The sequence below is a fragment of the Bombina bombina genome, chromosome 4 (assembly GCF_027579735.1).
Source record: "Bombina bombina isolate aBomBom1 chromosome 4, aBomBom1.pri, whole genome shotgun sequence".
Lineage (NCBI taxonomy): Eukaryota > Metazoa > Chordata > Amphibia > Anura > Bombinatoridae > Bombina > Bombina bombina.
In genome coordinates this window covers 260,651,084-260,664,818 of record NC_069502.1, presented here as the reverse complement: position 1 = coordinate 260,664,818, position 13,735 = coordinate 260,651,084, and the positions used below count along the sequence as shown (strand labels likewise).

Sequence of the window (13,735 nt, the reverse complement as noted above, 5' to 3'; positions counted from 1 at the left end):
GTACTTTATTTTATTTTATTGTATTTAATTGAATTTAGTTTAGGGATTTAATTTAATTATAGTGTAGTGTTAGGTGTAATTGTAACTTAGGTTAGGTTTTATTTTACGGGTACTTTTGTATTTATTTTAGCTAGGTAGTTATTAAATAGTTAAAAACTATTTAATAACTATTCTACCTAGTTAAAATAAATACAAACTTGCCTGTAAAATAAAAATAAATCCTAAAATAGATACAAATGTAACTATTAGTTATATTGTAGCTATCTTAGGGTTTATTTTATAGGTAAGTATTTAGTTTTAAATAGGATTAATTTATTTAATTGTAGTAATTGTATTTAGATTATTTTAAATTATATTTAAATTAGGGGGGTGTTAGGGTTATTATAGTGGCGGCGACATTGTGGGCAGCAGATTAGGGGTTAATAAATGTAGTTAGGTTACGGCGACATTGGGGGTGGCAGATTAGGGGTTAATAAATATAATGTAGGGTTCGGCGATGTTGGGGTCAGCAGATTAGGGGTTCATAGGTATAATGTAGGTGGCGGCGGTGTCCGTAGCAGCAGATTAGGGGTTAATAATATAATGGAGGTGGCGACGATGTCGGGGCGGCAGATTAGGGGTTAATAAGTGTAAGATTAGGGGTGTTTAGACTCAGGGTTCATGTTAGGGTGTTAGGTGTAGACATAAAAAGTATATTCCCATGGGAATCAATGGGGCTGCGTTAGGAGCTGAACGCTGCTTTTTTGCAGGTGTTAGGTTTTTTTTCAGCCGAATCTGCCCCATTGATTCCTATGGGGAAATCATGCACGAGCACATTTTACCTGCTTACCACTACCGTAAGCAGCGCTGGTATTGAGGTGAGATGTGGAGCTAAATTTTGCTCTCCTCTCACTTTTTGCGGCTAACGCCGGGTTTAGAAAAACCTGTAATACCAGCGTTGTCTTAAGTGAGCGGTGAGGAAAAAATGCTTGTTAACACTGCACACCATTACTGACAAAAACTCGTAATCTAGCCGAACGTGATTGAAATCTACGTAAGATCATATTAAGACTGAAATTGTCTGAGTATCAGTGATCAAGCAGGAAGTGAGTTGTTGATTCTTCTTGAGCGCCTTCGCCATAATCGTGACATTTCAGAGCTGCATCTGATCTTGTAACAACTTGACGTATTTGTTTTCATTAATCGCCTTAAAGTCTATAAGGTATGCATATCCCACAAGTTGGTTAAAAAAATTACGATTTAAGTTTAACTTTGTATGTGATCCTGTTTTGCTATCACTGATTATCTATGTTTCTGGTCCCATCTATGTTGTCACATAATATAACGGCACTGTACATACTATTATTGATTGTTGATCACTGATACTCAGACAATTTCATTCTTAATATGATATTTAGATTTCACTCACTATGTGTTTATTATGTGGTTAAATGGTTTCCATGGTTACCCTTTGGCATTTTTTTGGTCTTAATTGGGGGTGGGGTTTGCTTGTTCATAGCTATATATTTTGTTTGGATTTGTATACACTGTGTCAGAGGAAGAGGATACTTTGTCCCTGAAACATCACTATTTCACAGTAAAGTTTTTTTTTAAAAGACCAGCGACTGCAAGTTTGGTTTGTCTCATATATATATATATATATATATATATATATATATATATATATATATACAGTATATACACATTTTATATATATATATATATATATATATATACACATTTTATATATATATATATATATATATATATATATATACACAGTATATACACACATACATATATATACACATACAGTATCTCACAAAAGTGAGTACACCCCTCACATATTTGTAAATATTTTATTATATCTTTTCATGTGACAACACTGAAGAAATTACACTTTGCTACAAAGTAAAGTAGTGAGTGTACAGCCTGTATAACACTGTGAATTTACTGTCCCCTCAAAATAACTCAACACACAGCCATTAATGTCTAAACCATTAGCAACAAAAGTGAGTACACCTTTAAGTGGAAATGTCCAAATAGGGCCCAAAGTGTCAATATTTTGTGTAGCCACCATTATTTTCCAACACTGCCTTAACTATCTTGGGCATGGAGTTCACCAGAGCTTCACAGCTTGCCACTGGAGTCCTCTTCCACTCCTCCATGAAGACATCATGGAGCTGGTGGATGTTAAGACCTTGCATTCCCCCTCCTTCCGTTTGAGGATGCCCCACAGATGCTCACTAGGGTTTAGGTCTGGAGACATGCTTGGCCAGTCCATCACCTTTACCCTCAGCTTCTTTAGCACATCTTTGAGGTGTGTTTGGGGTCGTTATCATGTTGGAATACTGCCCTGCGGCCCAGTCTCCGAAGGGAGGGGATCATGCTTTGCTTCAGTATGTCATAGTACATGTTGGCATTCATGGTTCCCTCAATGAACTGTAGCTCCCCAGTGCCGGCAGCACTCATGCAAGCCCAGATCATGACACTCCCACCACCATGCTTGAATGTAGGCAAGACACACTTGTCTTTGTACTCCTCACCTGGTTGCCACCACACACGCTTGACACCATCTGAACCAAATAAGTTTATCTTGCCCTCATTGGACCACAGGACATGGTTCCAGTAATCCATGTCCTTAGTCTGCTTGTCTTTAGCAAACTGTTTGCAGGCTTTCTTGTGCATCATCTTTGGAAGAGGCTTCCTTCTGGGACGACAGCCATGCAGACCAATTTGATGCAGTGTGTGGTGTATGGTCTGAGCACTGACAGGCTGACCCCCCACCTCTTTAACCTCTGCAACAATTCTGGCAGCACTTATATGTCTATTTCCCAAAGACAACCTCTGGATATGACGCTGAGCATAAGCATTTCTTTGGCGAGGCCTGTTCTGAGTGGAACCTGTCCTGTGAAACCACTGTATGGTCTTGCCCACCGTGCTGCAGCTCAGTTTCAGGGTCTTGGCAATCTTCTTATAGCCTAGGCAATCTTTATGTAGAGCAACAATTCTTTTTTTTCAGATCCTCAGAGAGTTTTTTACCATGAGGTGCCATGTTGAACTTCCATTGACCAGTATTAGAGAGTGTTAAGGCGATAACACCAAATTTAACACACCTGCTCCCCATTCACACCTGAGGCCTTGTAACACTAACTAATCAAATGACACTGAGGAGGGAAAATGGCTAATTAAGCCCAATTTGGACATTTCCACTTAGGGGTGTACTCACTTTTGTTGCCAATGGTTTAGACATGTCAGGGTGCCAGGAATCAGACTGAGACAAGATGTGCAAAAATAATCACACCTTTATTAATAGCAAAAAATAATAAAAAGTCCACAAGTCAATAACAAGCCAGGAATCAAAACCAGAACCGTGTAGTCAGACGAGCCGAGTCAGGAGCCAAAGCAATTAGTCAGACGAGCCGGAATAGGAACAAGGAGAACAGCAGAGTGAGGAACAAGCCAGGGATCAGGAACCAGGAGGGACATCAGACAGCCAGGTAATACACAGGAGCTCTCACAAACAGGTCTGAGACAATGCAAGGGCAAAGCATACTGAACAGAGGCCCTTTAAATAATAAGTGATGACATCGCAATTCTGAGACTGCATCCTGTCTCACACAGATGATGACACCAGTCTGGCCATAAAAGGAAGTGCAGGAAATGAGCAGCATCACACAGTATGCACCAGGGTCAGCAAGAGAGGTGAGTAAAATGGCTGCCAGCAACACATGGCAAACAGATCAGGGAAAAAACCCTGACAGTACACTCCCCTCAACGACCCCTCCCCCGCGGGAGGACAAAAGGCTTATTGGGGAAACGGGCATAGAAGGCACGGAGGAGGGCGGGAGCATGAACATCAGAGGAGGGAACCCATGAATGCTCCTCCGGACCGTAGCCGCTCCAGTGAACCAAATACTGTACGCGGCCCCTGAACATATGAGAGTCAATAATGCTGCTGACCTCATACTCCTCATGGTTGTCAACAAAGATAGGGCGGGGACGAGGCAACACAATGGTAAACTGATTAAAAACCAATGGTTTCAAGAGGAAGACATGAAAAACATTGGAGATGGGCATTGCAGGAGGAAGATCAAGAGCGTAGGCCACAGGATTGACCCGTCAGAGTATTCGAAAAGGACCAACAGGGAGCCAGTTTATTGGATGGCACACGAAGGTTCAAGTTGCGGGAGGACAGCCAAACTCTCGCACCAACCTGGCGCGGGCAGACACCTACGATCAGCCTGGAACTTTTGGCCCTGCATAGAACGATGAAGGCAATCCTGAATCTGCACCCACGTGGAACGGAGTTGCCGGAGATGCTCCTCCAAAGGTGGAATACCCTGAGACATGAATGAATCAGGCAATAAGGATGGTTGAAACCCATAATTCGCCATGAACGGGGATAACTTGGAGGAAGCATTAATAGCACTATTACGAGCAAACTCTGCCAAAGGTAACAGTTCAGACCAATTATTGTGGTGATCTGAGACATAGCAACAGAGGAACTGTTCCAGAGCTTGATTAGACTGTTCTGCAGCCCCATTGGATTGAGGGTGATATGCCGAGGAGAAGGAAAGCTGGATGCCCATTTGAGCACAAAAGGAACGCCAAAATCTGGAGACAAACTGGCTACACTATCTCCTTGGGTAACCCATGTAAACGGAAGACCTCCCAGGCAAAAATTGAAGCAAGCTTCTGAGCGGTAGGCAACTTCTTCAAGGGAATGCAATGTGACATTTTAGAAAAACGGTCAACCACCATAAGGATAACAGTATTGCCATTAGAAACAGGGAGCTCGACAATGAAGTCCATGGAAAGATGTGTCCAAGGACGCTCGCCATTAGCAATAGGTTGAAGAAGACCCACAGGAAGACGTTGAGGAGTCTTATTCTGTGCACAAACTGAGCAGGAGGCAACATACACAGCAACATCAGAACGAAGAGCTGGCCACCACAATTGTCGAGTGACAGACCAAATCATTTGGTTCTTGCCTGGGTGACCTGCGCCTTTAGGATAGTGGTAAGTGTGCAAAAGTTTAGTTCGAAGACTCTCAGGAACAAAACACTTACCACTAGGTTTCTCAGGAGGTGCATTGGTTTGTGCAGCCAGGATCTCCTCCCTCAAGGGAGAAGTCAAATTAGTACGTATGGTAGCCAAAATATGGTCAGGAGGTATAACTGGAGTAGGTACAGACTCCACTTTGGACAGAGGCAAAAATTGTCGAGAGAGGGCATCAGCCCTAACATTCTTACTACCAGACAGGTAGGAGACCACATAATTAAACCAAGACAAAAATAGTGCCCATCTGGCCTGTCAGGGTGACAAACGTTTTGCTTCAGATAGATAAGTTAAATTCTTGTGGTCAGTAAGAATGTGCACTGGCACGCTAGTACCCTTGAGAAGATGCCTCCATTCCTTGAGTGCCAAAATTATGGCCAGTAATTCCCTGTCGCCAATTTCATAATTGCACTCCGCTGGAGACAATTTCTTAGAGAAGAAACCACACAGATGCAAGGAACCGTCAGGCGTAGGACGTTGAGACAAGAGGGCACCTACTCCAGTCTCAGATGCATCGACCTCAAGAACGAAAGGCAGGACAGGGTTAGGATGAGCCAGAACTGGAGCGGCAGCAAAGGCAGTCTTAAGACTATCAAAGGCCTTAATGGCAGTAGGTGACCAATGGAGTGGATCATTCTCTTTACGGGTCATGTCTGTGATAGGTTTGACCAAGGAAGAAAAGTTTTTAATAAACTATCTATAGTAATTGTCGAACCCCAAAAAACGTTGAATAGACCGAAGACCAACTGGGCGAGGCCATTGCAGAACTGCAGATAACTTGTCAGGATCCATGGAGAACCCTGCAACGGAGATAACATAACCTAGGAAGGTTACTTGAGTCTGATGGACAGTATTGCCATTGGAAACAGGGAGCTCGACAATGAAGTCCATGGAAAGATGTGTCCAAGGACGCTCACCATTAGCAATAGGTTGAAGAAGACCCACAGGAAGACGTAGAGGAGTCTTATTCTGTGCACAAACTGAGCAGGAGGCAACATACACAGCAACATCAGAACGAAGAGCTGGCCACCAGAATTGTCGAGTGACAAACCAAATCATTGGGTTCTTGCCTGGGTGACCTGCGCCTTTAGGATAGTGGTAAGTGTGCAAAGGTTTAGTTTGAAGACTCTCAGGAACAAAACACTTACCACTAGGTTTCTCAGGAGGTGCATTGGTTTGTGCAGCCAGGATCTCCTCCCTCAAGGGAGAAGTCAAATTAGTATGTATGGTAGCCAAAATATGGTCAGGAGGTATAACTGGAGTAGGTACAGACTCCACCTTGGACAGAGGCAAAAATTGTCGAGAGAGGGCATCAGCCCTAACATTCTTACTACCAGACAGGTAGGAGACCACATAATTAAACCAAGACAAAAATAGTGCCCATCTGGCCTGTCAGGGTGACAAACGTTTTGCTTCAGATAGATAAGTTAAATTCTTGTGGTCAGTAAGAATGAGCACTGGCATGCTAGTACCCTCGAGAAGATGCCTCCATTCCTTGAGAGCCAAAATTATGGCCAGTAATTCCCTGTCGCCAATTTCATAATTGCACTCCGCTGGAGACAATTTCTTAGAGAAGAAACCTCACAGATGCAAGGAACCGTCAGGTGTAGGACGTTGAGACAAGAGGGCACCTACTCCAGTCTCAGACGCATCGACCTCAAGAACGAAAGGCAGGACAGGGCTAGGATGAGCCAGAACTGGAGCAGCAGCAAAGGCAGTCTTAAGACTATCAAAGGCCTTAATGGCGGTAGGTCACCAATGGAGTGGATCATTCTCTTTACGGGTCATGTCTGTGATAGGTTTGACCAAGGAAGAAAAGTTTTTAATAAACTTTCTATAGTAATTGGCAAACCCCAAAACACTTACCACTAGGTTTCTCAGGAGGTGCATTGGTTTGTGCAGCCAGGATCTCCTCCCTCAAGGGAGAAGTCAAATTAGTACGTATGGTAGCCAAAATATGGTCAGGAGGTATAACTGGAGTAGGTACAGACTCCACCTTGGACAGAGGCAAAAATTGTCGAGAGAGGGCATCAGCCCTAACATTCTTACTACCAGACAGGTAGGAGACCACATAATTAAACCAAGACAAAAATAGTGCCCATCTGGCCTGTCAGGGTGACAAACGTTTTGCTTCAGATAGATAAGTTAAATTCTTGTGGTCAGTAAGAATGAGCACTGGCACGCTAGTACCCTCGAGAAGATGCCTCCATTCCTTGAGTGCCAAAATTATGGCCAGTAATTCCCTGTCGCCAATTTCATAATTGCACTCCGCTGGAGACAATTTCTTAGAGAAGAAACCACACAGATGCAAGGAACCGTCAGGCGTAGGACGTTGAGACAAGAGGGCACCTACTCCAGTCTCAGAAGCATCGACCTCAAGAACGAAAGGCAGGACAGGGTTAGGATGAGCCAGAACTGGAGCGGCAGCAAAGGCAGTCTTAAGACTATCAAAGGCCTTAATGGCAGTAGGTGACCAATGGAGTGGATCATTCTCTTTACGGGTCATGTCTGTGATAGGTTTGACCAAGGAAGAAAAGTTTTTAATAAACTTTCTATAGTAATTGGCGAACCCCAAAAAACGTTGAATAGACCGAAGACCAACTGGGCGAGGCCATTGCAGAACTGCAGATAACTTGTCAGGATCCATGGAGAACCCTGCAAAGGAGATAACATAACCTAGGAAGGTTACTTGAGTCTGATGGAACTCACATTTCTCGAGTTTACAAAACAGGCCGTTCTCACGTAGTCTCTGAAGAACCCGTGTAACATCAGAACGATGAGCCTCAAGTGTGGGTGAGTGTATGAGGATGTCGTCTAAGTACACCACAACATACTGTTGCAACATATCTCGTAGGACATCATTAATAAATTCCTGGAAAACAGCAGGAGCATTACATAGGCCAAAGGGCATTACAAGATACTCATAATGCCCGCTCCTGGTGTTAAATGCTGTTTTCCATTCGTGGCCCTCCTTTATCCTAACGAGATTGTACGCTCCTCTCAAATCAAGTTTAGTAAAGACTGTAGCTCCCTTGAGGCGGTCAAAGAGTTCCGTAATGAGCGGAATAGGGTAAGCATTTTTAATGGTAAGACGATAAAAACCCCTATAATCGATGCATGGTCTTAACTCGCCACCCTTTTTCTTCACAAAGAAGAAGCCAGTCCCTGCAGGAGAGCAGGATTTGCGGATGATCCCCCGTGACAGAGCATCAGCAACATACTCCTCCATAGCACAATTCTCCGCAACAGACAGAGGGTAAACCCGGCCCCGAGGAGGAATGGCTCCGGGTTGCAGGTCTATGGCACAATCGTAAGACCGGTGAGGAGGCAACATACCGGCACGCACCTTGTCAAAAACGTCTAGGAACTCTCGGTACTCCTCTGGTAATTGAGATACCGAAGACGTGCACAAGACTTTAACTGGTTTCCGAAGACAAGTGGAAATACATTGCGGAGACCACAACAAAATTTCAGACCTGCGCCAGTCGAGACTGGGATTGTGCTTTTGGAGCCAGGGATAACCCAGAATAACCGGAAAATGTGGAGAGTTTATCACCTGGAACTGGAGGGTTTCAAAATGGAGAGCCCCAACAGCCATGGATAACGTAGCAGTTTCGTGAGTAACTAGTACGGGCTGAAGGGGCCTGCCATCAATGGCCTCAATAGCAAGCGGAATGGACCAAGGCAAAACAGGAATGGAGTGCTTTGATACAAAAGCACTGTCAATGAAATAGCCCGCAGCCCCGGAGTCAACAAGAGCCTGGGTGACTATGGAGGAGTCCACCCAGGAAAGGACAACCATCACCAAATGTTTCTCCTTTAGCAGTTCCGGGAACGAGGATAAACCACCCAAGGTCTGCCCCCGACAGGACCTTAGGTGTGAGCGTTTCCCGGCCGTGTAGGACAAGACTTCAAAAGGTGACCCTGTAACCCACAATAGAGGCAGAGCCCCTCCCTCCTCCTAAAGGCCCTCTCCGCCACGGAGAGACGCGTGAATCCCAACTGCATCAGCTCAGCAGTACCTGGTGACTCGGGACCAAGCGGCATGTGAGGAGAGGGAGGCATGGGTGGGAACGAACACGTAGGAGACAATGGAACAGGAGGCCTCCGCAAGCGCTTCTTGACAGAGGACCTCTCACTTAGTCTGATGTCATTTAGGATCAAAAAAGACACCAATGCCTTGAGATCTTCTGGTAAATCTCTGGCAGCAACTTCGTCTTTAATCACATCAGAGAGTCCATGAAAGAAGGCGGCAACAAGGGCTTCATTGTTCCAACCTACCTCTGCGGCAAGCGTACAGAACTCAATGGCATACTGAGCAACAGATCTTGTACCTTGCTGAATGGACATGAGGTGTTTAGCAGCAGAGGAGGAGTGAGCTGGAACATCAAATTCCCTTCGAAAGGAGGCCACAAATTCAGGGTAATTTGAAATCACAGGTTTATTAGTCTCCCACAAGGGATTAGCCCAGGCAAGAGCTGTGTCAGAGAGTAACAAGATGAGAAATTCCACCTTAGCTCTGTCAGAGGGAAACGCCTGAGGTAACACATCTCAAAGTAAATGCCCACCTGGTTCAAAAACCCTCTGCACTGATTAGGATCGCCTCCATATCGCTGAGGTAGAGGTGCAGAACCGGACATGCTCCTGGTAGGACTAGGTGCAGCAGCGGAAACAGGAGCAGCCATAATTTGCGGGACACTTTGGTCCAAATGTTCAGTGCGATTCAGCAGGGTTTGCAGGGCTAGTACAAATTGATCCAAGCGGTGATCCTGTTCATCCATCCTGGAAATTATGGCAGGTAATAGTGGATTATTAGCACCATCAGGATTCATGGCCCTTGCGTAATGTCAGGGTGCCAGGAATCAAACTGATACAAGATGTGCAAAAATAATCAGACCTTTATTAATAGCAAAAAATAATAAAAAGTCCACAAGTCAATAACAAGCCAGGAATCAAAACCAGAGCCGTGTAGTCAGACGAGCCGAGTCAGGAGCCAAAGCAATTAGTCAGACGAGCCGGAATAGGAACAAGGAGAACAGCAGAGTGAGGAACAAGCCAGGGATCAGTAACCAGGAGGGACGTCAGACAGCCAGGTAATACACAGGAGCTATCACAAATAGGTCTGAGACAACGCAATTGCAAAGCATACTGAACAGAGGCCCTTTAAATAATAAGTGATGACATCACAATTCTGAGACTGCATCCTGTCTCACACGAATGATGACACCAGTCTGGCCATAAAAGGAAGTGCAGGAAATGAGCAGCATCACACAGTATGCACCAGGGTCAGCAAGAGAGGTGAGTAAAATGGCTGCCAGCAGCACATGGCAAACAGATCAGGGAAAAAACCCTGACAAGAAATTAATGGCTGTGTGTTGAGTTATTTTGAGGGGACAGCAAATTTACACTGTTATACAAGCTGTACACTCACTTCTTTACTTTGTAGCAAAGTGTCATTTCTTTAGTGTTGTCACATGAAAAGATATAATAAAATATTTACAAAAATGTGAGGGGTGTACTCACTTTTGTAAGATACTGTAAGTGAAGAACCATGCTATTTAAAGGGACAGTAAAGTCAAAACAAATCTTTCATGATTTAAATAGGGCATGTAATTTTAAACAACTTTCCAATTTACTTTTTTTTTTTTTTTTCAAAGCTTTATTAAAGAATAAACAGAAAATAAACAAGGTACGTACATCGAAAATCATGAGATACAGGGAATATGAGTACTCCAATTTACTTTTATTACCAATTTTGCTTTGTTCTCTTGGTATTCTTAGTTGAAAGCTAAATCTAGGAGGTCCATGTGCTAATTTCTTAGACCTTGAAGACTGCCTCTAATCGGAAAGCATTTTGACAGTTTTTCACCACTAGAGGGCGTTAGTTCATGTGTTTCATATAGATAACATTGAGCTCCGACACGTGAAGCTCCTAAGAGCAAGCACCGATTGGCTAAAAATGCATGTCTGTCAAAAGAACTGAAATAAGGGGGCAGTTTGTAGAGGCATAGATACAAGGTAATCACAGAGGTAAAAAGTATATTATTATAACTGTGTTGGTTTTGCAAAATTGGGGAATGGGTAATAAAGGGATTATCTACCTTTTTAAACAACAACAATTCTGGTGTTTACTGTCCCTTTAAACTATTTCTTAATGCTCCTTTGGCTTCTGCGCACTTTAGTTTAGCACATCTTTGGGTTAGTGTCAGAACAGCGCTTTGTATGGCGTCCCATAAAAAATCTAAGAGAGGGATTTAGTGAGGCTGCACTATGCGACCTCCAGATGTTAGCGCATCTGAGGTTCTAGTTTGAACAATAATGTTTTACTTTTAACTTTTAAAATGAGTTGAATAAAATGAGAACTATTGATTTATAACTTGAGAGGTGTTAGCGCTCAATAGCGCTAATATTTTTGTGCTCCACTTGTTATCTAGGTTTTAATTTTACAATTTTACGATGTGACACTTGTACAGGATTACTGGGGTTTATATTTATTGCACATTTCAGATGACATGTATGCATTAGATGCCACTTTTTCAGCTCACTCGTTACCTGGATTGTTGGTCCCACTGCTGACAACCTGGGGGTTTTAGTTGCTTCTGTGCCACTGTTTCATCTTTTTCAATCTTAACAAAATCTAAAAAATAAAATGTTTTCAACATATATTTTGTAGACTGAAAAGATGTTTCAGGAATTTATAAGTATAAACATATCAACATAGAAACATAGATTTTGATGGCAGATAAGAGCCATAGGCCCAGCCACTCTGCCTGATGATTCCTAAAAGTATAAACTTATTCTAGTTCATAGGATAGCCATATGCTTTTCCCAGGCATTTTTAAAGTCCCCCACCGTGTTTGTCATTACTACCTCTTGAGGAAGTTATGAAGTGCTTTCTCAAATTACTCCTGAATCTACTACCCTTCAGCTTGAGATCATGACCCCTTGTTCTTGAATTTTTCTTTTTATGTAAAATATCCACAACCCCAGCTTTATTAAGCCCTTTAATATACTTGAAAGTTGGTATGATATCACCTATTTTCCGTCTCTCCTCTAACTTATACATATTAAGGTCATTGAGCCTCTCCTGGTATGTTTAATTTTTTAGCATCCATAAATTAGCAGGTCTGTGACCGATTGGAGCTTGATGCCCCGTGTTTCTGGCGAGCCTGCAGGCTCGCTAGAAACAGCAGTTATGAAGTAGCGGTCACAAAGACCGCTGCTCCATAACCTGTCCGCCTGCCCTGAGCAGGCGGACAGACATCGCCGGAAATCAACCCGATCGAGGACGATCGGGTTGATTGACACCCCCCTGCTGGCGGCCGCGAGTCAGCAGGGGGCGGCGTTGCACCAGCAGCTCTTGTGAGCTGCTGGTGCAATGCTGAATATGGCGAGCGTATTGCTCGCCGTATTCAGCGAGGTCTGGTGGACCTTATCCACAGTGTCGGATCAGGTCCACCAGACCTTGATAACTTGGGGCCTCAGTGTTAATATATTAATGATGTTGCATAGGTGCCATGTCAACGAAACTTGTGTAGCTTACCGTATAGCTTCTCCCGTTGTTTTCCTCCCGTAGCTGGAAGGAAGATCTCACCCTGGAAGTACCCTGTTTCTTCTCCATGGTGGGTCAATGGAGTAAAAAATGGAAATTGCTGTTTAGAATCTTCATTTCTGAGTGCTATGCAGCCCTCACCTATAAATTTACATGAAGCCAAAGTGTTAACAATTAAAAGTCAAGTATCTTCTAAACAATATGCTAACTCTAGGGTTAATAACTTTATTGTTATCCCTAATCTTAAAATAAACATATCCCTGACACCATCTTCATAACTAAATGCAACAAAATACGTTTTTTAAACCTACACCTAAACATTAACATAATCCATAAGACCTATTAGATAAATAGATTTTTAAAAAGTTCAAGAATAAGAAAACAATATAAAACCTCAAGCTTTTTTCTTAAAGGGACAGTCTAGTCAAAATTAAACGTTCACGATTTAGATAGGCATGTAATTTTAAGCAACGTTCCAATTTACTTTTATCGTTATATTTGTTTTGTTTTCTTGGTATTCTATCTTGAATGCTAAACCAAGGCAGGCTCATATGCTAATTTCTAAGCCCTTGAGAGCCACCTCTAGACAGCGCTAAGTTCATGTGTGCCATGTAGATAACACTGTGCTCACTCCCGTGGAGTTACCTAGGAGTCAGAACTGATTGGCTAAAATGCAGTTCTGTCAAAAGAACTGAAATAAGGGGCCAGTCTGTAGCGGCTTAGATACAAGGTTATCACAGAGGTAAAAAGTGTATTAATATAACCATGTTAATTATCCAAAACTTGGAAAAGGGTAAAAAATAGATTATCTTTTTAAACAATAAGAAATCTTAAGTAGACTGTCAGACTTATATTATGGTTGTTTTTTTAATAAGGAATTTAAATTTTAATCCTAAAACACATTTTAAATAAATAATTAATATCACAGACTGTGGCGGCGACTTTCTTCTAAAGAAAAACATTTTCTTTTTCTATTTTAAATGAAAATCTTACAAACATAGAAAACTCTTTTTAATCAATGAATAAAAAAAATTAAATAATTACTTTTACAGTAATATCATAAAAAAAACATTTGGCAAACATATTTAGAATACTCACCATGCCCCTAATAAAATGGGATATCACAATGGTTTCTCAAAGAGA

The 13,735-nt window shown here is 42.6% G+C and overlaps 1 protein-coding gene across 1 annotated transcript in view; it reads right to left on the bottom strand.

Annotated features, from left to right (window-relative positions):
• INPP5D (inositol polyphosphate-5-phosphatase D) overlaps positions 1–13,735 on the bottom strand; it is a 329,719-nt gene that overhangs the window by 31,074 nt on the left and 284,910 nt on the right. Inside the window, exons 23-24 of the mRNA XM_053709929.1 lie at positions 12,584–12,733; positions 11,593–11,677 (exon numbers count right to left, since the gene is read on the bottom strand). Of these exons, the coding sequence (XP_053565904.1) occupies positions 11,593–11,677; positions 12,584–12,733 (235 nt within the window). The remainder of the gene's footprint in view (positions 1–11,592; positions 11,678–12,583; positions 12,734–13,735) is intronic.